We start from the raw sequence: 27,574 nt of genomic DNA, 5'->3' as shown, positions 1-27,574 counted from the left end.
TCTTTCCAGCTTTTCTTCCTTGCTCTCTCCCATCTCACATGCTTTCCTTCAGGGTCTCCTCTACACCCACACAACACCACGCAATTACCATGATTGGCTGCTATCATGCAGATTACCCCTGCTGTGGGCTATCTTGTCTATTTAGATGGGAAGCGCTTTGGAGCAGAGACTGTCACTACTCTGTGCTTGCCCAACGCCTAGAAGGCAGCCCTTGTTTTGATCAGTCTTTTGGCACTAATGTAGTAAGCATAATTAATAAAGTACCTGTCTACACTCATATACAGGAATCCTAAGACTGTATTAGAACAAAACAATTTCAGGCTTCACAACGTTGGAAACGTACAGATAAATGCGTCAAATTTCTACCAAAAGATGATCATGTAACAAATGGACTTTTTAGTATGAAACAGCAGCCTGACTTACTTTGCTCTCTTGGCCATTTCATTGCCATCCCAGCGTGGGCTGTAAGGGTAGTTCTTCTGGGCCTGGGAGTACAGCTGTCCACTGTTAGTGAAGTGGTAGACTGACTGAAACGTTAGGGTTGGTTGGTCTCGAGGAAAGTATAGGGGTAGGTCAACTGAAAGAAAAGAAAAAGATAGTCACAAAAATAAATAATTCTTTTCTTTCCCATTTTTACTGGGAATATATCATTCCTTTCTATCGATTTAAAGGGGATGAAAAGAAGAAAATGATGATTAATTCTAACATAGCCATCTGTTTTTCCCTATAAGTAAGGATTTGATTATATTGCTGCATGTCTTGTTCTGCTTTATCAAAATTGTTTTGTAAAATATACAATTAAATTTGTGTACATAGTGCATGTATATGTTAATCATACTGCTTAAGCCATGCCCATTTTGTTGCAGAAAAAAATAATGCAATATCATCTTTCTTTTATAGTGAAATTTTCCCTTTCAAAGGAAATCAAAATACATTCTGTTTATGCTTTCCATTCAAGAAACAAATTCTTCTTTATCAGCGTTAGCCAATTGTTTTTAGTGTCCCCATGGACATCAAAAGCATTATCGTTCTCATTTTACAGCTGGGTAAACTGAAACTTAAGGAGGTTAAATGGTCTGATAAAGGATACAGAAAGATTCAGTCACATGAGTTAGAACAGATCTCAACTTGCAGTTGAGACTGAAAGTCAAGTGGACAGACAAAAAAAAAAACCCATAAACCCAAAAACACACTACAAAGTCATTAACACCAGGAACATCTCTCTAAAAATAAAAATCAGAACTTCTGTCTTAGTTCCCTTTGCTTATCACTGTCTCATGATCAGCTAGGTCTCCCAGAACAATAAAATAGCCTACAACAGTTAATGTGGTCAGAAACTAGTTTTTAACTTAACTTTTTCATTGCTAGATTTATACTTACGATTTTCTTGCTCCACTTTTAATTTCAGTAAACTTCAGAAGTCTGTAGTTACATGTGAGTTATGACACCGGACTGCTAAACTATTTACTTTAAAGGTCTAATCTGGCACCAAGATTAACAGAAAAAAGCGCATTTTCCAAAGATGTAGATTTTATTTATAAAGCACCTACAATCAAACCCTTTCTTATTCCCCAAACTGCAATTCTTTAACCCTGCAAGATGAAAGAACATGCCAAATGCAACTGTACTTCCCTGTAAATCTTAAAGCATTTTCCCCCATTCGGTGTAGCAACAACCGAAATAAACTACTAAGAATATAATTCATTCACGAAAGCCTGGGATCTGAGTATTCTTTATCTGTAACTTCACAGTCCTTCTTGAAGAGAAGTAAAGAATCCTAAGTTAATGAGTAGGTTGTAATAGCCAAAGGAAGAGCCAAAGCAGATTGCAAAATCGCTACAAACAACAGACCTTTAAGAGAAAGGAACATTACATCATTAAACCTGCCCTCATGCAGAGCGGAATCTCCCCTCTCATGTATTTGGAGATGTATTATATTTTCTACTTTTTAATACTTCATGGAACAGCAATTCCAGCACTTCCTTTGAGATCTCTGCCCATAGACTGAGATATTAGTGTCAACAAGCTTTTCTTTCTCCAAATTCCATGCTATTATCCTTCTTTTCTTCATTTTTCAGTTTTTCTAACCATGTCTGAATATTTAGATAGGCTTTTAGCCAAACCATAGCTTTCCCCCAAATTACCCTCCAAGACCTGCAATAAAATACGTTTGTAGTAATGAAGTATACAAAAATTGACTTTAATATTCCAGCTGTAGTCCCAAAATAAAGCAGATCACTGAAGATCACATTGTTTGCCAGTTCTGTGATCCTGTGTCTGAGCTACATCTTGGGATAATTCTGGAAGTACTGGTGACTCAGCTCACATAGCAGCTTCCAGCAGATATTTAAACAGCAACGACATGGGCAGAGTTCTGCTAAATTAAGGGCAGATCACTGCTGTAATAAAGATTAGACAGCAGCATTGCTCTGTCAACTTCCTCTTTGGAAGGAATCACGTTTTTAACGTGATTATTGAACAATATCCTTGGAAAACGTTGCCATAAAGAAGCTCTCTCTCAGTGAGCAAGCTGTCTCCTGCCCTCACAGATGCTACGTGTGTGCCACAGACTCTACCGGACTTCACCAGAGAAAGAAACATAAAGCAGGGAGACAGGCTCTCTTGCTTTAGAGTTCTCAATACATTACTGCCCCAGCTCTGAGCATTTAAACTCTATTTCTTTAGCACATTATTTATCTTCCTTCTTAAGTTATCAATTCCTTGAAGGAAAACTACTCTGCATATTTGTATATTTTATCACTGTGTAAAAAGAATTAAACAATTTAGTAAAAAACTCCAGTAACAGTTTAGTCCATATATTTAACTTAGGTTTGAGAATTTCTGATTTTCATTAGGTTTGCTTTGAAAATCTCTGCCTTCATAAAGGTGGCCAGAAGCACCATTTTTCTTCCAGGTAATTAAAACAAAAGTTTTGCACTTAGGAAAAAACATCTAGCACTAGAAGCACTGCTTAAATGGATAATCAAGACATTCATAGCATGTCAGAGCAGCTTTCATTTGTTATGATAAGCCTTTCATGTTTTATAATATTTTTTCAACAAAGATATCACACAAATATATCAGAAAACATTTCCTTCTTTTTTATAAGTAAAACTCTTATAAGATTTTTCAAGACTCAAGTTATAAACTGCTAAATCAGGTGATCAAATTAGATTTAAAACTGTGCATCTTACAGCTGGCCACCAGCAGCATTATTCTGAATTTCAAGTTCAGTTTTGAAAAACTGGACCTGCCTTTGATTGCTAAAACTATTGTTCACCTACAATCACCAAATTCTTATTTTTCTAAACTAAGTGTTCCTTTAATGCAAGGTATGAGATGAGTCCATACCAAGTGAAAAAACCTGTCCCTAATTTTGGAACATAACCACACCTAAAAGACAAGTAAACAGGAAATAGCCTTGACTTCTAAAATGTTATACATATCTCAAGGTAGCCAGCTATTATTTCAGAAGTAGGAAATAAAGGCAAGAATTTACTTCCGGTACAGTGGATGCAAGTCCATCGACACTGTAAGTGTACAGAATGCTTGGATAGGGTCTTAATCATTTTACTGCACATGAAGAACAAACAAACATCATTAATAACCAATGCGAGCAAGGTGCTTTGAGAATGAAAGGTCAAATTCTGCTCCTAGTCACAATCACATTCTTATAGGGTGGCACAGGTCGATAATGAAAGTTTTTCTTTTAGCTGTTTATATATGCAATCTGACTTTGAGTCTCTATGCATTAATACAAAACAAGACCTGCCTTTCTGTGATATATAAAGTGGCAAAGGTAAGCATTATCCTAATACATCCCAGACAACATTTATACTTTATCATGAAAAATACATCACAGTTAAAAAAAATGCACCCCTTTTGCAAATCAATACTTGAACCATAAAAACTGTAAAAGTATGCTTTGGTTTGGCATGTTAGTTGCCAAATACTTAAGAACTACAAAAACGTATTCATGTTGCATACAAGTGCTATTTCCAAATAACAGTTGACTCACAAAGTGCCGTGTGGTGATATGTCTGCAGAAAATAAGCAGATGACTCATGTCTGTAAATTCCTGAAAGTACCAATAGACCCCTTGCTTAGTCATCCTTTGCTTGGATGCCAGGTTCATGAGCTCTGTAAACTGTAATGAGGGATCTAGCTCTTACTAGGTCTCTATCTCTTTCTCTCTCTCTCTCTCCTTCTCCTCGCTTCTAAACAGCACAAATTATCTTCTCTAAAAATAACTTCATCTACGTAAGTGAGTCACTTCAACTAGCAAGCTTACACAAGTCATGCACTTAAACAGTAGTATTTGGTTATGAAGGTAAAAATCTTGCTGTCAAACCTAGTTTTAAAGTTAAAATTATGTCAGAGGAAGTTCCATTTACTCCTTCTCTCACAGAAATAGAAGCATTTCCTTTGGAAAATTTAAACAATTAGCTCATTCAGGAAAGCAAAGCTTTCTAATTCAGATGCATGCTCAAAGTAATTTAATCATATGATTTCTTGCTTTGGCTTTTCTAAGCATCGCATTATTGATATAAGAGTAGCTCAAAGAAACAGACTGGAGAAAGAAGCCAATATCATACTAGAACATTAGTTTCACCTATATTACAATTTACAGACATTTTTTTAAAAGACACATTTTAGAAATCCAGTGTGCCGAAAATCACACCTTTATGAAAGCGCTACACAAGCAAAACTTGGATAGCTGTTTTAGGTAATTAGGCATTGAGTAAATTCTTCAGTGATTAAACCCTAATTTTCCCACATAGTTCATAAGTAAGCGAAAGAAAAGGGATTCGCTTATTGAGAATGAGTCACATTGTAAAGAAATTTAATTACAATTCATAAATCGTTGAAGTTGCTCTCGCTCTGAAATATAAGAAGCTATCAAGAACTAACACATAAATTTGTTTCTCTTGACTTAGAATTTAATGCATACATACATTGAACATACTGTTATCTAAAAGCCAAAATCCTGACTCATTACTAATTGAAAAAATTGTACAATGAATCAGTAAAGTTTAATTGTTCATTTTGTTAAAGAACAGGAATATCAAGATCTGGAACAGGTTACCCAAATTGTTAAACTTATGTCAACAACTACAGAATTGATTCAGACAGTCTTATTAACTCCAAAATAACATTTTTAGTATGTCATTCTATAGCTTTTTAAACAGTACATGAAATGAGGAAGTGATGTCTTGGTAAAAGCACACGCAAGTGCTGCTATTGCATTTCTGAAGGTAAAGATGCTCGGGAAAAAAAAAGTGCTCTCCTCCCAGAAACAAAACCATGCTTGAAATGCATGCTAATCATATAAATATTTCAGAGCATTTAGATGGTAATATTTAGAAAATTTTTCATATACTACTCCCATGTTCTAGAGAAAATGAAGGTTCAGTCATCCTTTGTAAAATCTGGATGAATCTAGACATTTATTTTCCACGGAAGTCAGCATTCGCTCACTGAATGTTATGGACTGTTTCAATGCTTGGATGATATTATACCAGTTAGATCTTATTAACCTTCTGAATGCTTGAGTCTGCTGCAGTTTATTGCACCTGCAACTTGTTTTACACTCAAAAGCTGGCTGATTTGGATATTTTATTGCCAAGATTTCTACTACATGGCCTGCACAGCCTTAATTTAGTCTACATTTGCTTTATGAAACAGTCTTCAAATACAGCATAACAAAGCAGTCTTTCCGTTTCAGTTTTTTGGCTGGACAGAATTTATCAAATGAGACACTATTCTGCTTTCTCCACTCTGACAGATTTTCCCCTGTGCATTTATTTCCTGTGTAACATTCAAGCTTTGCTCTGATTAAATACTTACTCATTTCTTCATGGGCTTTTAAATGTGATGATTCAAATTACCATAAGATATGATAGCTAAATAAAATATTACCAAACTTGCTTCACAACACCTTTGTGAGGTGAAAGGCTATTTTAAAATGCTTTTCCAGACAGGGAATGAAAGAATAAAGAAAAGACAGTCAACATGTCTACTGATGTTTTATACATCCAAACACAACTCTTTTTCACTTTGGTTGTGGCAGTAGGCACTTTAGAACAACATATTAGCAGACACGTTTAATTGGTTTGACCGGAAACAAAAAAGAGTTTAGCAAAGATAAGCTGCAACCAAATCTCCAGATAACACTGAACAGTCTTAGCTACGGCACCATCTGTTCTTTTCCTGAAATCCCCTGACTCACTCCTTACTTGTCGTCCAACTTTGGCCAGAGACTGCCTTTGCATTCAAGAACTTCTGATAAAGTAAGCCAGCCATGCTGGAATCAGGAAATGGGATATTCCAGGCTTTAGGACTGTCTATTATTGGTATATTTTCCTCTTGGTTGTTCTTTCTTTGGTTCACTGAATTTCACATTCTGCCTGCTAGCCCAGATCTTTAGTTGCAACTTAGCTTATGCTGCTGGAAAAAAGGACTTATGGATTTGAATGAATTGCCTCAAACTGAAGAGTTCCTAGAACTCAGACCTCTCCATATTTCCTGAGGTGTTTGTGTGGACGAGACCCAACATGAATCTACAAGTCGAAGGGCCATGCTGTGTCATGAAATCCAGACTGGTGGTAACACAGAGAATTAGAAAATTCTCTTCACACATCTATTGAGCTCTACTTTAGAAATAAATTTTCTGTTAGATTTTCTGACATGAATTCTCCTCTGGGAAGGCTGTACCAAATAGCCTAGACAATGGATGAGAAATCTTCATCTAACTTCAAGGCAAAAAAGTAAGGCTTTTGACACAGTCTCTCATCACATCCTCATAGGTAAACTCAGGAAGTCTGGGCTGGATGAGTGGACAGTGAGGTGGATTGAGAACTGGCTCGATGGCCGAGCTCAGAGGGTTGTGGTCAGTGGTGTGGAGTCTGGTTGGAGGCCTGTAGCTAAGCGGTGTCCCCCAGGGGTCAGTGCTGGGTTCAGTCTTGTTCAATGTATTCATCAATGACCTAGATGAAGGGACAGAGAGCGCCCTCAGCAAGTTTGCTGATGATACAAAACTGGGAGGAGTGGCTAACACGCCAGAAGGCTGTGCTGCCATTCAGAGGGACCTGGACAGGCTGGAGAGGTGGGCGGAGAGGAACCTCCTGAAGTTCAACAAAGGCAAGTGCAGGGTCCTGCCCCTGGGGAGGAATAACCCCAGGCACCAGTACAGGCTGGGGGCTGACCTGCTGGAAAGCAGCTCTGCTGAGAAGGACCTGGGAGTGCTGGTGGACAACAAGTTAAGCATGAGCCAGCAATGTGCCCTTGTGGCCAAGAAGGCCAATGGTATCCTGGGCTGCATTAGGCAGAGTGTTGCCAGCAGGTCGAGGGAGGTGATCCTGCCCCTCTCCTCAGCCCTGGGGAGGCCTCACCTGGAGTACTGTGTCCAGTGCTGGGCTCCCCAGTACAAGAGAGACATGGCACTCCTGGAGAGAGTCCAGCGGAGGGCTACTGAGATGATGAGGGGACTGGAGCATTTCTTGTATGAGGAAAGGCTGAGGAAGCTGCGCCTGTTTAGCCTGGAGAAGACAAGACTGAGAGGGGAACTCATCAAGGTGTATAAGTATCTGAAGCGGGGGGGTGTCGAGAGGATGGGGCCAGTCTCTTCTCCGTGGTGCCCAGTGACAGGACAAGAGGCAATGGGCATAAACTGAACCACAGGAAGTTCCATCTGAACCTGAGGAAAAACTTCTTGACTGTGAAGGTGAACAGGTTGCCCTGAGAGGTTGTGAAGTCTCCTTCGCTGGAGGTATTCAAACCCGCCTGAACGTGATCCTGGGCAATGTGCTCTAGAGCACTTGCTTGAGCAGCGGGGTTGGACTACATGATCTCCAGAGGTCCCTTCCAACCTCATCCATTCTGTGATTCTGTGAAAACAGCTATCTTTACTTTTTACATGGAAGCTCGAGTACTGAAGGCCCTACAGAGAGCATTCCAGTCAATGTACCTACAGAGTAGCCTGAATAGATTCAGTCACAAGCATTTTGGGGACTGTGGTGGCTGGCACAAGTCTCTGGAAGGGCAGGAATTTATCTATTTTGCCTTCCTTGACTCTTCTGTGCTGAAGGCCTTTAGCCCAAATTCTACTGGCACAAAAAATGAAAGGGTGAATTTGGCCCAAAATACACACAGAATTGCAAAATGCCACAGCTTTCCTGCTTTGGCAGCGTTACTGAGGTAGTCTTGTAAGAATGAGAGAGTAAGGATGACAAATAACATTCCAATGGCATTAGCATGGGACTTCACATTAGCAGAGCACAGTCATACGAGTTAGAATTTTTTAAATATATTAGGGCTAACATCCCTTCTGGAGAAAAACAGCTTCCTTGCAGGAAGATGCTACTTTCAAACCAACATTTCAAAATTTAAAATGTGAAATGGAAAGCTATTTCTGGAATTTTAGCAGAGACACTCATGGCACTTTGGGTGTGTTGGTAATCACAGCTGTTTCTGAAATAAAATTAAGTCTGCCATTGCTATGTGAAATATCCCACACCACCAGCAAAGTGAACACTTACATAGTAAATGAGTGAGTTGAATTGTATAGAAAATGCTTCTAAATATATAAATACTATCAAAAAAGAGACAACTGTTTTTTCTTAACTCCATGAGTTATATGTTAACTCAATGTAAAACATTAAACAATGGAGGATAAAAACTGAAGTGCAATTGGTCGTTTCTAATAATGGAACAATGGTAATATTTGGTATTATTGCAATTTATGTGAACATATAAAATTCACAGGTCCTTGTGCTGTGCTGGGAAATGTATTTGACAACAGAACAAGTCACTAATGAGCCAGTCCTGTAACAGTATTTGCACAAAGATTGATCCTGCTAATGTCACAAAATCTTTTTGACCTTTGCCACTAAGAGTAATATTTAAGAATAGGAAGGAAGTTAGGAACGCAATGCGAAGTGTAGAAGATAACATTATTAGAAACTCATTAGGAAGAATTCAGCTGGGATAAGAAAGGAGGAAAAACGCTGAGGAATCTTTTCAGTATCAGTCTTAACACATTATCTCCAGAATGCAAGACTACTAACAGTCATCAGTTATTGAAACTGCTGGCAAATATCCAGTTTGCAATAATTTTCATGATGTTTATTGTGACATTAAGAAATACTTAGAAGAAGTTGATTTTTCTTTTTTAAAATTGAACAGGAAGGACTTTCAGTTACTGTGAGACTGGACTAAATATGCAATGGGAATCAAGAGTTGGTGCTTCTTGTTTCAAAACTTTTGCACCAACAGTATGTTCTTTTCCCTAATGTGTTTTCTGATCGCAAAGCATCTTTTTTTGGAAATGGCCAACTTCAAAGTCTCAAACATAGAAGTGGTTATTTTTAATTCTGGTGCTCTTATAAAGTCCTTGAATCTTTCTGAATAATGGAAACAATGACTTGTGATGGAATAAACTGTTCCTACACATTACAGTGGGTGGATCTGTTTATCTTGTGGATTGCAATTAGACTGGAATAAATGCATTGCTTAGATTTTTTTTTTTTTAATATGTAACCCTTCTTATCTGAAGTCACTGCTATATCTCTCTTGTGATTCTCATTTCACTGAAAATGGGAACTGCAATATAGACTAGGCACCAATGTCCACTAGAATTTTTACAATTACTATTGTTCTGATTTTATTTGGATACAGGTAGATGGTATACTTATAAAAACATGCCATGTCTTTATCATAACCTGTATCTTTGTTTTTAAGTACTCCATGCTTAATAAAAAATAATGTAAAATGTGATTTTCCATTGTTTAACTACCTTCAGTTACAGTCATGTGCTGCATACAGAGTATCTAATTCTTTGTTTAGTCTTGCAGAGGAACTAAGTTACAGACCAAATAAAGATTCTTTAAGCAGTTTCCAGTTATATGGTCAAACATCATGAAAAGGTGAGGTAAACTTAACCTGAAAACTGCCTTATAATGTCTTCGTTCTTTGGCGTATCATGTCCCACCTCAACTAAATCATGCTCTTTACGATTTGTACAGTAAGATCAAAAAATCCCCCAAGACATCCCATAATCCTATACTGAGCCCAAAGAAAAGGCATAAAGGGCGTCACAGATCTTTTCCTTCTCTAATACCTGTAACCGTGATCGTTTTAACTAAGACAAAGGCTTTTTATTTTTACCTCACTAGTTTCAGCTCATGACATCTATCAAGCCTTTTTTTTACTTTAAATTCACAAAGATCTTGCTCCCCTCCTCCTGTTTTTATTTCCTTTTATTGTTTCTGCTGTAACTGTTACTATAGAAACTTCTCCAAGTGGTGATGAGATTGATGCTACTAAAAGCTGCCTCTTCCTTATCTGAGTTGCTTGAAGGTTATTCTTTAAATACAGATGTGGTTGCTATTAGCTTAAAAGCAACTTGTGCCCTCTCTTGGTCCATGCTGGTGACCAGAGCACGCTACTGCTGGAGAAAAGACAAAATCTCTTACTCTGTTCTCACAGTACAGAGACATTCTGATAAATGCTGAGAAGTTTTAAATTATATCCCAACAGGATACAGAGACTTTAAAAGTATTTTTTTCCCTGAAAAGCAGCTGTGCAAAACCATTGGCTTCTCTCACTGACGCTTTATTAAATTATTATTAAATTTAGTAAGCTTGTACATAGTTCTTTTTCTTCCCCTGTTTTAAATGCTGCTTGGGAGTTGAAAGAAACTTATTTGTTTCATCTTCATTTCTGATCACTCTGAAAGTTTCCTGCAAGTCAAAAGTAACCTTTGCTGACCTATCTGCTATCTTACTCTTTCAAACTCTACTCCATGCAGTTTTAGAGCTTTCAAGTTAGAACCCAGTTTAATCTTGCCCAAACCAACTGTCTTCGTACGCCAGTCCAAAAACCTCCACTTTACTCTTGAATCTGCATACTGAATCTTGAATTACACTCCACTTCTTTGAGAGACAGCATATGTATTAATAGGTAAGATTTTAGCTCTACAATTAGATTTAAATTCACAATTCCATTGCCTATGTAAAACTTAATTTGGTTTTCTAAAGGTTACAAGAGAAGAATTACATGTCTGTTATGCTCACTGAAACCACAGGAAATAACACTGGAAAGAACCCTGTTCACTCATACATACCTTTGACCCAAATCAGTACCAACTATATTTAAAACATTCCAGATACATTTTTGCTTAAGCTGCTCTCTGAAACTTAAATTGGTGTTCCTCAACACACCAACCTATTTGAGTGCTTGGGCTCTTTAGATATTTTTAAAGCCAAACGGAAAACTATGTTACCACCCTGTAAGTCCATAGCTTCCTACCTTACTCCTGAACAACACATTATAATCGATCATCTTTCTTCCTAAAGGTGCCTTTTATACTTCTAAAAGGTAATCCCTTTATTGTCTTTTCCATGATTTAAAGAACTAGTTTGTGTAATGGATTATAAGCCCTGTTTTCTAGATTACTGGTCATTTTTTGTGCTCTCTTGTGAATACTCCAGTTGGTCCTTCCTGAGAGGACGGAACAAAACAAATAGTAGCATCACAGCTCAGGAGAGCAGTTTTCAGTCTATTCAGGATCTGCTTGGAAGACTCTCATGGGATCCCATTACATCACAAGGAAGAATTGCAACGGATATGGTCCTGGAGAGAAGAAGGGTCCAGGAGAGCTGGTCGACTTTTTAAGGATCACCTCCTCCAACCTCAGGAATGGTCCATCACAACAAACAGAAGTTAAGCATAAGCAACAGGAGGCTTGTATGGGTGAATAAGGAGTTCCTGACAAACTCGAACATAAAAAGGAATCATATAAGAAGTGCAAGCAGGGACAGGTGGTCTGGGAGGAATACAGAGACACTGTCCAAGTATGCAGGGATAGGCTTAGCAAAGCAGCCAAAGGCCATCTAGAGCTGAATTTGGTGAGGTATGTTCAGAGAAAAAAGGGTTGCTCTGGTTTTATCAGCACCAAAAGGAAGACTAGGGAAAAAATGGGCCTGCTGCTGGATGGGATAGAGGCACTGGGGACGAAGGATATGGAAAGGCTGAGGTACTCAATGCCTTCTTCACCTCGGTCTTTACTGATATGACTAGCATTTAACAATCCTGGATCCCTGAGACCAGCGGGAAAGTCTAGAGCAAGGAAGACTTATCCTCAATAGGGTAGGACCAGGTTAGGAAACATTTAAAGAAACTGGACATACAAGTGTCCATGAGACCTAGTGGGATACACCCACGAGTGCGGACGGAGGTGGCCGATGGCATTGTGAGACCACTCTCGATAATCTCTGGAAGGTCATGGCAATAGGGGGAGGTTCCTGAGGACTGGAGAAGAGCAAATGTCTCTTCAAGAAGGACAAGACGGAAGATCCAAGGAACTACATGCCAGTCAGCCTCACTCCAGTCCCTGGGAAGGTGATGGAGTAACTAGTCCTGGAAGCCATTCCCAGATGCATGAAGGACAAGAAGGAGATTGGAGCAAATAGCGTGGATTTACAAAGGGAAAATCATGCTTAACCAACCTGACTGATAGATTTCTACGATGAGATGAACGGCTTGGTAGATGAGGGGAGAGCAGTGGATGTTTTTTATCTCAACTTTAGTAAGGCTTTCAACACTGTCTTTCATGACATTCTCATTGACAAACTGATGATGTATGGGCTACATAAACGGACAGTGAGGTGGACTAACAACCGGCTGAATTGCCAGGCTCAAAAAGTTATGATCAGCAGTACAAAGTCCAGCTAGAGGCCAGTCACTAGTGGGACTACATTAGGAAGACCATCACCAGCACGTCAAGGGAGGTGTTTATTTCCCTGTACTGGTATGCTGGGCCCTTGTTTTACAGGCTAAGTCCTTAGATAAAACTTCTTCTTTACAAGTTGACAATATTGATATTTTCTGGTTTCAGCAGCTCAAGCATTCCCTCCTGTTTCCATTTAGACACATTTAGACATTTAAACACATTTAAGTACCTTTGTGAGTAGCTCCATCTCTAATACAAGGTGTATTTGTTATCGTTCAAAAGTAAATTATTTATATTTATCTATTTCGTAACAAGCCTGCAGCAGTCGCCTTTGTGTGCTTTTACTGCATTACATACGGATTCCTAGATAAAGTTTACTTTCATGACAAAGTAGTTATCACTGAGGAGAAAGAGGAAGGAGTCAGGGAAGAAAGTTTCAGAAAATCTTATTTCTAGAAATTTCACACCTCTAATAATCATATGGTGTGCTGTATCACCCTGTTCTTTTCTGAAAATATTTCCTGGTATTGAACCCAGGACGGATCCCTGAGAAACCCATGCTCATCATTTCCTTTCCAGATTGAAAAACAAAATATTTGTTTTCTACTTGCTACTCTCAGCAAGTATATGAAATAGGATTATATCATTATATCAGGCATATTTTGTGATAATTTATTAGCAAGCTGCCACATACTCAGGCACATCGTAGTAGTACTCTAGCTAGACAGACCTATTAGATAAGAGATAGCAATAGTTCACTTTTCTGAAAAGTGCAATTTTTAAAGAATTTATTAGAAAACCTTTCAATCCATTTGTTCAAGTGCTCTGAGTTCCTGGAAGAACATCAATTAATGTCTACAGCAACATAACACAGTTTTAAAGGTATAGCAAATATGTGTTTCTCAGAAATTAAACAGATATCGTCAACAGCAAAATGACACTGAAAAATACTTTATCACTCCACCATCATAACAGATTATCATAAAATAATTGTAAAATCTAGTTTTATCACTACAGTTATTTGTCTGTTGCTGTTCATATTGAGTTCTATAGTTCACTGACTCTCCATTGACTTTTTACAAAGGAATTTAAAATATGAACCTAAAGGCAGTTTACAGTGAGTGACATCATTGCAAAATGAACGCAGGGAAATAGAACAAGAGGAAGAAAAAGCACCTCTGTTTGCAGGCTTATTTGCCTCCATTATAAATACCTAAACATGGAAAAATCTCATTCAGCTCATAAAAGTAAATATCTCAGAAGAAATTAAAGGAGCACGATGTCTGAAGTATTCTTAATGACAAAGACAAAATTTTTAGATTTCAATACAAATTTCAAACTAAATCTATTTGGCAGTGTCCCTTTATTAAAATAAAGGAGAAAAATAAGCAACAGATAAAAATGATCAGAAAAAGGCTGATTTGTTTCCTAATGCTGCATTTCAGTTCTGGGATCAGCCTGCGACTATGCCTAGCTAAGTGCCGAACTGTGAGTGTGTGACTCAAGCTCCCTCTCCATCATACTGCCTGATCCACAGCTGTACAAGGTATCTTGCAACTTTCATTGAACTTAGTGAGTGATGCACCTCACTAAACGCCATAGAAAGCTTTATTTTTTTGAGTTTGTTGGGATTAAAAGAATGTATAAAGTTTTGAAAAGACCCCCTCTGCTCAAGGTAAATTTTGCTGAAGGCAGAACTGCATGTGCTTAAGAACTTCCAAAATCAGATTCAAAGACAGACGTACATGTTACTGACTAAAAGCACTCAGAGAGTCAGAGATGATGATTGCTCTCACATGAGACACTTGCTTATTAAACAGTTAAAGAATTACTCTGAAGCATAAGATCTTAATGGCTTTTGGCTTCTGTCAGGCCCAGCTTTACATCATTGGGGCTTTGTTGAACTCGTTTTTCTTGTCTATGAGTGAAATCACATCCTTATACAAACTTTGCAGAGTTTTGGCTTTCTTTAATCAGTATTGAACTTCTCATTCTGGTCTCCTGAAACATTTTTTTTTTTTTTTTAATGCTTGACATCTCTGCTGCCCTGTCTTCCTCTCCTGAAACTACCAGACATTACTCTGTTCTCCTAGACCTTTACATTGTCATATGCTCTCTTTTTTCCTTCTCTCTTGATTTCCATATAGTCACACATTCTCATTTTCATTTAAGGAACGATGTTCTCATATAATAAAATACAAGCACCATCCAGCAAGTCAAAACACCTCTTTAGAAAAAAGCCCACAAAGCCATCAAAACACATATAAGCTCTCTGATGTCAACACCTGGCCCCTTGTCAGAAAAATGACTGGGGCAGAAAACAGTCAATTCTGCCATACCTTTTCTTGAAGAGGCTTCTTTTTCACAATCAGACTAACTTCCCTGGAAGAAGTAGAGCAAATGCAGCCTTATTTCCCTCCAAGGACTTTTTTTCTGGAATTTTAAGCGTTAATCATGATCACTGCCAGGCACTCATAGTGATCAAGAGGAGCAACCCTTAAAGATTATCTTCTTTTCAGCTTCCAAAAGATATGTGAGCGAGTCTTACATGAGAGAAAAACACTGAAAAAATCTCTAAAACTACCAAGCCTACTCAGATGATTATTCATACTCTAGCAGCACATAGGAACCTCAGCCATCGAGCATATTCATACTGCATTAAACACTACATCAAAACAACAAACACTAACTACTTCTCACAATCACATTAAGAAGACTCATAGGTCCCTACACAAGAGAGGGCTCTATAGCCAAAACTACAGACAGATAAAGGTTTACTGAAGTGTTTACAGGAAACAGTCTTATGCTCTGGGTTCCAAATTGCTCAACAAAGTACTTCCTTAAACACTTATTATCTAAGCGACTCTGGAGTTTGTGTGGTAGGCACGTGATTTTTGAAATAGGAATCTGTAGAAGCAATTTCAAAAAGGAAAGCAATAAATACAATCTTAGAAGAAAGACAATAGTTTTGCCTTGTCACATAAGCTCTCCTAAACTCAAACACCAAACACTAAGCGATGAGACACACGTACATCTAGCAAACAACTTCCATTTAAGACATTACCAAACCTCCTCACTAGCCACTTACTACCATAAGGTTCACCGGTTTATTTAAACTGCTGCTGGAGGAACAGATGAAATGGCTGACGAAAGCTCATTATTTTCATTCCACTGACTTTCCAGGATAGGGGCAATCTCCTTTAAAGGGTAAGTAAAATCTTAAACTAAACCAGCTATTTGAAAAGCTAACAAATATCTAAATTCTAAGGATTACTGTTGCCCTACTGAGTGATTAAAACAGTATCTGAAGCATCATCGGTTACTTTTGCTTCAAAAAGAATTTGATAAAATGACTTAGTTTTTCAAAGCAGTTCTGCTTATTTACATTCCTCCTCTTCTGAACACTACTGGAATAAGCTGAAGACTCTTTGCACAGCAACATAAACCTGTCTTCCCAGCTACTAATGCTTTTCCTCTAAACCTTCCCCCCCCCCTTTTTTTTAACCTCTGTTGGCCTCATGTGACAAAACGGCTACCAAAAATTCTTTTTTTGTGTCTTTACTTTTCAAGCTGCTTTCTGCTTACGTTCTGAGGTTGTAGACAGGTGTTTAATCCTGATCCAGAGGAGGTTCTTCGTGAGCAATCCTCAGTTGCTTAGCTCAGCCCATCAATTCAAACCACATAAGCTAGCTCAACTGAGCTGGCACAAACAACTCCACTGACAAATTTGTGCAGATAGCAATATCCAAAGAAGGAATATATCAGAAGCTGGCATTGATGACTTCCACCAAAAAAAGGGAATCCAGAAAAGGGTGTCTGCCCACAGCCTGCTAATCACACATATAACCTCCAGTTAACACTCTAGGCCCTGTGCTTGCTTCTACTTCCCACAGAAAAAACACATTCTTCCTGAGATGCATAATGCTGCCCATTTCTGATATGTTCTCTGACGCGGGTCACCACATAACTGCACAGGCAGCTAAGAGAGTGGACAAAAAGCTGCTTCAGCTGGTACTCCCATGGCAAGGAAGCTTGTTAATTAAGCTTTTACCAGCACTTTGGACCTCCTGTGTCACTGCTATTACCAAACTTAGAAGCTGAATACCCCTACAGTTAGCCAAGATCAAGCGGTAGCATGTGTTCCCAACAACTTCAGCTAGGTCTGAGATTGCATATAAATTTAAGATACAAATAGCGGCAATTTCCAACATTCTCCATCTCCATAAATATCGTACAATAATACAATGCCTCTTTATTTAATATCTGTCCTTTCCAAGATGTCTTAAGCAGATAACCACTAACTCAAGCAGTGTTTCATTGCTATTACAATTGTTTCAACTGCTGTCAATATCCTTTGTGCTGATATCCTAAAAATCTCACAGATAAAAATTAAACTTTGAAAATCCTATCTACAAATTGGTTTAGAGTCCTATTCTTGTGTCCACAGCAATATGACTACTTAATTCTTACTTGTGCAGTGTTATTTGTGTTTACATTTATATAAGGTATACATACGTACATACTCTTTGAAATAAATATTTATCATGTGGCAAGAAATGAATCATAGCTGATATATAATTAAGTAAAGAAAGAAATCAGCAGTATATTCAACCTTACTTACAAAACTTCACACTGAAGCTGACACATAAACAATATCAATACCAAAAGCATTAAGCCTGATTAATGACTTCCTCTTCCACATGAAGGCATGAACTTCTCTGAATAGTCATTGCTTCTGCTATACATTTGAAAGCACTTGATTAATTCTTGGAGCTAAACCACTAAAACAACAGTTCCATTGACCGCTCTTTGATCTAATATAGTAACTTTAGCAGCTACATTAATCTCATGATTAAGTTGACAATTAGATAGTTCTCCTATGTTTTAAGGTAAAGTGGGAAGGCTTTGCTCCTTATTCTGTAATTATTGCACAAGCCACATTTTTTTTTTTTAGTAAGAGAAATTGTTCTGAGTTTGTTGGGCTTTCACAGCCAGGAATTATCTTTCAGTTTCTCTCCTCTTTTTCTTTAATTCAGGTCACTCAGTAAAACTACTCTGAATAATTTCAGCTCACTTTTAATGTGTTTCACCTCCTGGTTTCCAAACAAGTTTGTAACTCTGAAAGAAAATATTTCAATTAAAAAGAAAAAAGTTATTTTTGAAATATCTGAATACGTCTTTTAAAGGAAACACAACTCATTCATATCTCATAACCTCACTTTAAGCCTAAAATTTTAGCCTAAATTAAGACGCCAGTAAAATTTACCATGGTTCCTTTCATCTGATTTGCTACGATGCTTGCAGTATACTGACCTATTTATTTTTCCCTGAATACTTTCTCTGCATACTAGTAAATACATAAAGTAGAACAGTTTTCAACTTTTGGCTATCTCTCCCAGACGTTTTATTAGACGCTTGCTAAGTATTCAACCATAATATACATACTAATGTCAGTGGTTAAGAGATGAAAGCCTACATTACTTCACTCAGGAAATGAAGTGCAGGTTTCAATCCTTTCATTGCAATATCCTTCAGTACATGAAACGTAAATGTTTTTGCAGTGGATTGTTCAACAAGCAAGTGATGCAATGGCTTACACAGCTAAGCTACTGTATGATTTCTAAGGCCACAGGGTTAATACATAGTGATAAACCATTCAGTTATAATTGTAGCTTTCATGGGCTTTATGCCAGTTAAATTAAGCACTCTGAATATTATTTCGTAGTTAAAACCTACTCTGTTATCTAACAGAAATTTGAATATTGATTCCCCTGAAAACTAACTACTTCAACATTTATGAAGCTGTATTATCCCAAGGCAAAATCAAATCTACAATTATTAACACCAATAAAATTAAACTAAATGTAATGGGGACTGAAAAAGGCAGGAATCTTCAAGAATGCTGTACAGAAAGAAAAGTAGCATCTCCTAGGAGAGACTGTATGAAAAGAAAAGATGTAATAAGGAGGTAATAAGGAGGTAATGAGGAAGTAATAAAGGCAATTTCTCCAACCATATCAGTTTTATTTTGTGTTTTCCCCAATGTAAATCACATTAATATAATGGAAATAAATTTCAGCTTTGTGTTTTCTAGACCTCTGAGGAACAGAATTCTTTACAGTCTGAAACTCTTAGGGGATTAAAAAAAGGGGGATCTGTGAGACCATTTTTGGATCTCCTACCTACCCAACACAGGGCAAAGGACTTCTCTGAACAATGGCCATCCTCACTTCTTGATTTAAAAAATCTGGTATAAATTAAGCTGTCATTTAGACATCATTAGTTTTTCCACATGCAAAGCTAACCCACAATCAAAAAGAATGTAATTTGAAATATTCCAGAACTAAAGCATTAACAAGCACCAACGTTGCAGCTGTCTATTTGGTATTGTAATTACTTTAAACAAAGAGATGAGAAGTGTAACGATCAAAAATAAAGTATAAGATGACTGAATTTCCCAAAACCAAATTATCTTTGATAGCTGTGATTTTCACATTACTGTAAGAGGAAAAAAAATATTCATTTCTGCTTAAGTTAACATGCATAAGGCAGCAACAGAACCACACTTACTAATTTCTATATAATTTTCATGAATTTAAGTAAGAACATATTTTCAAAAGTAATCATTCTTCATTTAAAGATTTCAAATAATAGAAAATCTAGCTACATATTGTACCAAACTGTTCCAAAGGTTAGTCCCCACCTAGAGAGCATCAGTCTAGGAGTAAGTTTTGGCTCCTAGCCAGTGTATTTTGTTATCCCTCTTCTTTTTTTTTTTAATGTATTTTCCCTACACTAAAGAATCACTACTATCACTATCAATGTATTGATTCCTGACAATTACAGGTTATTTTAGGCATTCCTGAGTTACGTATGTCATTGGTCCTCATTACTGACATATTGTTGACACCTTGATAGGAGGAGTTACAACTGTGAACTTAACTCTGGGTGAAGTTAAGTTACCAGAGGAACTTTGTTTTCTGCAAAGCAGGCAGAGTGTGCTATCCACAGAGATCCTCTCTCCTTCTCAAAGTACAACCAGGATTTTGGGTTTTCGAAGTGTCATGGCCACATCAAAAATACATTAAGCACTGGATAAAAATAGCTAGAACTTTTAAATTGTTTCCTGTAACTGTATTTTTTCCCTTTTGAACTCGTATCTTCAAGAGGATAGAAATTTATGCCTGAGGCAGAGTTACTCACTGTGAACAAGGAAGCAAAAATCTTTCCACATCAGCAACAGAGTAAGCTTTGTGAAGCCTTCTGCATCATATTCCACCACACCACTATCAACAAGAAATACAAAAAAATGAATGCAATTTTTACCTAGCATTCATTTCAATACTACAAGATAAAGATGTAAATCCTCGATGACAGGGCTTGGGGGTTTTTGCTTGTTTCTTTAGAAATGTCCAGTATTTATTCTATTAACTGTTGTAATTTTCTTGCTAAATTCAGATTAATTAAACTATTAAGCTTAATAATTTTCTTATTTATACTGCTGTACTGGAGGTTTTTTTACCTGATGAATAGTCATATTCAGTTTATATAAATATATATTAGAATATAATGAGAGTTACTCATGGCATTTGCAGTAACATATTGATAATTTTACATTACACAAAAATTCCCTGTATGTTACTCATGTGAGGATAATTTCTTGTCTCTGCAGCAGAGGACATAAGGTAAAATTGAAAATGCAAAGGAGTAGACCTTAAATTTGAAAATTCAAAAGACCATATATAACAAAAGCCTCATCATAAAAGTACACAAAAGTAAAGTATGGAATACGTATTCAGTAGACAGATTAAAAGTCTCAGCCATCAGGAGATGGCATTTGCTAAAAGTGTGAAGCAACATCAGAGCTCTCAAACCGCTTCACAAGGGAAATACAAATGTGGCATAGAATAGGTACACCTGGCCACTGTAGATCAGGTCAAACAACTCTCAGAAGAAAAAGAGAATCATGTTTTTAAACAGATTACATCTCCAGGGTCTGCATCAACCTTCTATCTACTCATATGTCCTGTTCAAGTCATTGTTATCTACCTACAGTTGTATACAATTTGTGTACATGCTAAACACCTCTTTTCTACCCTCGCTTGAGAGACCTGAGACTTAAGGGGTATCTGATATTCACAGCATTTGGAATCACCAAGCAGAAGCAGAAACCAACTGCTGAAGAGGTAATCCATATCATGTTAGCTCCTGGACTCTTGCTGAAATCAGAACTCAGGAGGAAAACGGAAGTTCCTACCTTTCAGCATGGCAAGGCACCCCGATCAGTTGATCTGTGACACTAATGTGCCAGAATGTCAGGTGATGGACCTTCCGGCTACAGGAATTCAAAAGGAAATGACAGCGCTTTCTCTCAAAAGACAAGATACTGCTGAATGGTGGGAGCAGCTAGTCACTGCACTCTTGCCTTTATGCTAAGCAGCGCTTTCTGGCTCCTGCTAGGTTTGGAACTGGACCCCATTTCCCTATCCTCCCACTTCAAGCATTGCCTTTTACTGCAAGACTTCTCTAGTCATTTTTTCAGAAACAAGGACATTTCTTTTGCACAGGGATAAAACCCCTACTTATCCTTTTCCCATAATTGGCTATTTTCTGAGTAAAATCAGATTGGCAGCTGACACGTAAGTGAAGTAACACTGAGCTTCAGACCAACATTACTAGAGAGAGAGAATGCATACACATCATTCTGCAAAAATGTCCAGATTTCAATTTACCCACTAGAAATCAGCTACATAACCAAAGACCATGTGCAGAAAATAACACTTTTCCCCATACACAAAATAATGCATTAAAAGAAAACTTACGTTCCAAAGTGACTCAGGAAAGCTGCGATATACTCTCTTCTCTTGTGGTATCCCTGAATAACATATTGTACCTGAAAAAAAAAAACAACAAACAAATCCAAAGCTATAAAACATTAAAAAAGCCAATGCTCCCAATTTGTCATATATTCCTTGTTAAGGAAGATTTATTTTTGACATGGCAATAATTCTGAATCCTACATTTAGCTTGCATGATTTATCCTAAAATGGCTTTAAACCAGAGAGTGGATATCTTGTACACAGAAAATCTTGCACACACAGGAATCTCTTCACTCACTTCTAACAGAAATGTAGTATTTCACAAAATACTGAAGCACTCTTTAACCATGCAAGGTAAAGAGTGAAGAAAAGAAGTACACCACGTTGTCGCAGTGAAGTTTGAGCAGGAAGCTGTGATAGCCAAAACATAATTACCTGAACTGACAGTTGGCTAAGTGTCAAAATAACATTCTGATTATTAAAAAAAAAAAAAAATTCACAGCTGTGATCTTAGGTGTGTTCTAAAGACTGCAACTCCAACAAAATCTTCTTACACTAAGCTTCCTCATTGGTTTCATGCTGAGTCAGGGAGCCACCTACTCAGTCGTGAGCACCAAGTTCTGAGGCATTCTGGGTTTCGAAAAACTTCCATCCTGGCACAGACAAAATGCAACAATGCTAAAGTTGGAAGACTTAAGGCAAAATTCTCCTTGAGCTGTGTATGTTTTCTTATTGATTTGAATGAGATTACTTAGCGGAATAGTGTGAACAGTGTTTGACCCATAACAGAAACAGCACACACGCTGCCAGGTTGAAAGAGCATCTGGCTTACAACTGGTTACTTTGAATAAGTGTAGAACGGTTCCATACTTGATTTCCTACATAAATCCCTTTGCCTTCCAGAATGAAAACTAACATTTTAAAAGCTTTTTCCCCCACTGAACATGAAAGGAACAGGAGGAATATGCATATATTATTTTTCTTGGCTATGGCAATATTAGAATTCCTTGGGTGGCAAATGCTTTCCTAAATTTTTTGGAAAAGCTTTGATACAATCATTGCTGAGAGCTATGTTGTACCCCTTAAAGTAAAATTATTCTATTTATAAAATCAGACATTTCATTTTATAAAAACTATGATTATTTTGAAGGCTTTGTGTGGGATCTGAAAAGTTATTTTTGGAAAAGGAAAACATATGATAAGTTTGCTTAAGGGACTTTGTTTAAAAAAGGATAAAAACAGTCCTGTGTACTTGCAGATTTTAAAAACAGAAAGTAATTTTAACAGAAAACCACAACAAAAACAACTCTAAAGATAGATTCCAATATAATTACAGAAATATATTTTGAAGAACTTTTTCTGAAAGATAATTTTATTTTACTCCTTTGGACAAACAAAACTAAATATCGTATATACATACAAATATGAAGTCTATAATAGGCAGATTCCTGGATGTTGGCCCCTAAGCTTCGTACTGAAAATTATACTTAAATAACGGAGAAGCTTTCAAAATACTATATTTGCTCTTTTTTGTTGAAACATTAAGCCAACCAGAACACAAACCTTTTCAGTACATGCAACGCTAAGCAGCTACTACTGCATAAACATCCAAGCAGAATGCTGATTCAGTTCATTTGGATTAAACATCCAAGACGAAAATCACTGAATCTTCTCTTAAGCTCTACAACAACGATTACGGTATGAGACCTTAGGTAGAGATCTTCCAACTGGAAAATTAATAGGTGAACTATACATTTGCATTTGCTAGCAAAACAGATGTGGGATACAATAACATTTTATCCTAAATTGTAACATGTCACAATTAGAAAACCCACTCCAGGGCGTGATACCAAACATGCTTATTTACATAAAAGATTCATTACATTCAATGGACTCTTTCGGTGCTCAACTGTTATCCAAGAAGTTATTCCTTGGGTAGTTTACCTTAAGTATACCTGACTTGAACCACCTGCCAGAAGAAAAAGCATGTCTATGGAAATGTTATAGTCTGTTATTACAGTACAGTGCAGTACAACATGTAAGGCAAGGCAAGTTACAAACTTACCTTGTTTGTTAGTAGCTGGCATACTTGGGGTACATAGTCAATAAGACAACCTCCACCAGGAAAGGCTGGAATGTGAAGGGCAGATGATCCTCCAAGAGCACTGGAAAGAAGTTTATTTAAAAGTACATCACACATTCAGTCTCTAGGATGTGAAAGTGATCTTTACGCACTGTCCTCTTTCCCTGAGGAAAAGTGAGGTGCTCAGTCACCCCACAGTCACCTGTGAGGGTGACTGAGCACTGGAACAGGTTGCCCAGATTGGTGGTGGAGTCTCCTTCCCTGGAGATATTCAAAACCCGTCTGGATGTGATCCTGGGAAACATGCTCTAGAGGACCCTGCTTGAGCAGGGGGGTTGGACTAGATGATCTCCAGAGGTCCCTTCCAACCTCAACCATTCTGTGATTCTGTGATTCTCTGAACGATGAAGTCCATAACAAGGAAATGTATTTATTCTATGCCATGGTGATACAATAGGTATGGAGTGATACCATCTATAAAATTAGGTTATACTACTTCTCCCCATAATTAAAAACCTTTAATCAAGACTACCATTAATGCAAAGCATTCTCTCAAGAAACATTTTTTCATTGTAAACAGTTAATGTTTTTTAGCCCTCTTCAATAAGATGCAGAGTATTGTAGTTAAGGCATCTTGTCATAGCTGGAAGGAGAGGATTTTGGTTTTCTGATGCACCAGACAGCATAAACAACTTTCAACAGCCATTAGTAACTTAATCATAGTCCACCAAGTTATTCAGCAATATGGTTTCTAAATGTCCAAATAATGTTTTCCTCAGCCTCTCTCAGATTCCTTAACATTCAGATTAACACCTCCAGGTCAGTCATAACTGACTGTATAGCCAATCACATCCTGATGGATAGCCAATTATTTTATTTTCAAATCCAAAGGCCTAGCGAGGAGAATAAAACCTTCTCCGACACCTTTCAACATGCTTTTATTGACCAGCTCTTCACCAAAGGGCCTTGATAAGCTGCAGAAATGGGCTGATAAGAACCTCATGAGGTTTGAAGAAGGCTAATATCAAATGCTGTCCTGGGATGAAATGACCCTATGCAATAATACAGTCGGGGCACTGAGAGGCTAGAAAGCAGCTCTACACAAAGAGTCTGGGGTCTTGCTGGACAACAAGCTAGACGGAAGTCAGCAGTGCGTCCCTGTGGCAAAGGAGGCCAATGGCATACTGGGACTTCTAAGCAAAAACAAAGCCTGTAGGTTGAGGGAACTCATCCTTCCCCTCTATTTGGCACACATGAGACCACATCTGGAGTACTGTGTCCACTTCTGGGCTCCCCAATAAAACATAGATGGCAACCAACCAGAGCAAGTCCAGCAGTGGGCCAGAAAGCTTTCTAGGTATGCAATGTACAAGGGGAGGCTGAAAGAAATTGGTTTGTTCAATCTTAAGAGAAGGTTAAAGGGGCATCTTACTGATGCCTTCAAATACCTAATGGAAAAATACAGGGAAGATGTAGCCAGACTCTTCTCAGAAGTGCACAGTGATAGGATGAAAGGCAATGAAGAAATGCTACAACAAAGGAAATCCTATTAGGTATCAGGAAAAATGTTTTCACAGTGAGAGTAATCAAATATTGGAAGAGTGGTCCAGAGGGGCTGTGAAATCTCCATCCTTGGAGATACGCAAAGCTCTACCGAACAAGGCCCTAAGCAACCTGATCTAAGCCAGCCCTGCTCTGAAGAAGGGGCTGGCCCAGATAACCTCCAGAGGTTTCCCCCAATCTAAATTATTTTATGACTGATTATATGATTCTCTTCACCCCCAGAAGGAAATAATATGAACAAATAAAATAATTCTGTCTATGCACAACATATAGACCTGAAATCTGAATAACAGAAGTAAGAGGATTCCAGAGATGCATTTATTCAGTTTAATCAATTGCCTTTATCATAGGAGGGAAGACTGAAGCATGCTGAGGATAACAGCTTCTTCAGCATGTAAAGGTCAAGCCCTTTTAAATTAAACTGAGTTGTATAAGACAACAACCAACTAAAGTCCATGATGTTTTCTTTTGGCAGTATTGACCTACATCTTTCTTATAGTCTTTTACCAAACAAAAGGGATATGAATTACACATTGTGGCTTACATCATTCACTAAACATCCAGAACCTTGTTGGGTACAAAAGATCTTCAAAAGCTAAATGACTTGAGGCTTCCTGTTTCCATAAAATATTAAATTGGTTGGAAACAAGCATCCTCTCTGCAAAATAAGGCTTTTATTCTCCAGTGGGACCTCCCGGTATATTTTCTTCAGTTCTTGATAACATATCACTTTGGTAGGTATAAGCGTCTACAACAGTAAATATTCCTCTGAAGGAACAGAGCCTAAATAAATAACAAAAAGTGCCTCATAATGAGATATATGGAAATCTGCTACTCAGGGAAAACAGTCTGGGTTCAGCAGACTGTTCACCACATGGAGCAGTTCTACAGGTCTGGATTTTGCATATCCAGATGAATGATGAATGAAAGAGAAAAGCCTTGATTTCACAACAGCTATGTAAAAAAAAACCCCAAACTTTTCTAAGAGAAGTAGGACTTGAATGGGATGGCCTGTACTGCTGCCTGGGGTTATTCCTCCCCAGGGGCAGGACCCTGCACTTGCCTTTGTTGAACTTCAGGAAGTTCCTCTCCGCCCACCTCTCCAGCCTGTCCAGGTCCCTCTGAATGGCAGCACAGCCTTCTGATGTGTCAGCCACTCCCCCCAGTTTTGTATCATCAGCAAACTTGCTGAGGGTGCTCTCTGTCCCTTCATTCAGGTCACTGATGAATAACTTAAGCAATACTGGACCCAGCATTGACCCCTGGGGGATGCCGTTAGACTCTGTGCCACTGTTTACAACCCTCTGAGCTCTGCCATTCAGCTAGTTCTCAGTTCTCTCACTGCCCAGTCATTCAGCCCACACTGGGATTGTCTATGAGGATGTTATGTGAGATAGTGTTGGTAGCTCTGAAGTCAAGGTAGACAACATCCACTGCTCTCTCCCCCCTCATCGACCTAGCCAGTTGTCCCATCATAGGAGGCTATCAGATGCTTAAATATATCCATAAAATGCTTCTAATCTCATATATGGAGTAAATGGCATTGTCCATCCCGCATCACGTCTTGCCTCATTTGCAGCCAAGCCCAAGTTCCCCCTTAGAGTGTGTGTGTGCGCCATGGGGATTCCACTGAAGACACTCAGATTACCGCAAAAGAAATCACAGCTTTCTCTTTTGGCTACAATGGATATAATATCAGGAGTAACCTCTACCAGATTTCAGAGACAAAGAAGATTCCAATCCTTTATTACCTGCTTCCAATACAGCTTCCAGACTGAATTATTACCATTTGTGACTAGAGGCTTCCCATTTTACCTATATCCATAGTGCAAAAGCAGCCAAATGATAAAAACATGTTGACATAAATCATGTCGATCCTCTTGAACCCTCTCAAACGTAAGACAGACTTGCACAAGGTGTTGTTTCTGAGAAAGAGATCCCTTCGCAGAAAGGCGGCTGGAATTTCTAGTATGATTATCCTCTGAAAACAGAGGAAGACTGTACAACATGAAATTTATGTTCTGTAGAAATAGTTATGTATAGGGAAAATCAAGAGTGGACAGGTATTTTTTGTTGCCATTACTGGGTCAGAGAATCTGCTCACTAAATATTTTAATAAAATACTGCAATTGCACAGGACCTTGCCTCTGATAATCTCAAAGAATTCTACAAACATTAATTAATTAAGCATCAAGTGTCTTATGAAACAAATACTATCCTTTATTATTTTTTTAATACATACAAGGAAGCTGTTTTTCAGGGTTTGACTGAATTGCGCTATACTCTTTCTCCGTCATGTCAAAGTAACCCACTTGCAGTACCTCATAAGCAAGAAAGAGGGTGAAAAGGCTATATTCCCTTTAACCCTATAATAAACCT

At 37.9% G+C, this 27,574-nt stretch overlaps 1 protein-coding gene across 14 annotated transcripts in view; it reads right to left on the bottom strand.

Annotated features, from left to right (window-relative positions):
- Window positions 1-27,574, bottom strand: part of BABAM2 (BRISC and BRCA1 A complex member 2) — a 177,892-nt gene that overhangs the window by 22,145 nt on the left and 128,173 nt on the right. For 12 of the 14 annotated variants that reach the window (XM_068939585.1, XM_068939581.1, XM_068939576.1 and 9 more), the window contains 4 exons: window positions 23,615-23,714; window positions 21,553-21,623; window positions 19,934-20,016; window positions 424-577 (listed from right to left, as the gene is read on the bottom strand). In XM_068939585.1, coding sequence (XP_068795686.1) covers window positions 424-577; window positions 19,934-20,016; window positions 21,553-21,623; window positions 23,615-23,714 — 408 coding nt within the window. Of the gene's footprint in view, window positions 1-423; window positions 578-19,933; window positions 20,017-20,968; window positions 21,066-21,552; window positions 21,624-23,614; window positions 23,715-27,574 lie in introns of those variants that run through there. The other 2 variants (XM_068939579.1, XM_068939580.1) reach the window with 1 other exon arrangement.

This window comes from Struthio camelus, chromosome 3 (genome assembly GCF_040807025.1).
Source record: "Struthio camelus isolate bStrCam1 chromosome 3, bStrCam1.hap1, whole genome shotgun sequence".
In the NCBI taxonomy this organism is placed as follows: domain Eukaryota; kingdom Metazoa; phylum Chordata; class Aves; order Struthioniformes; family Struthionidae; genus Struthio; species Struthio camelus.
Note: the sequence above shows the minus strand (reverse complement) of the source record. Positions and strands in the feature narration are given on the sequence as shown.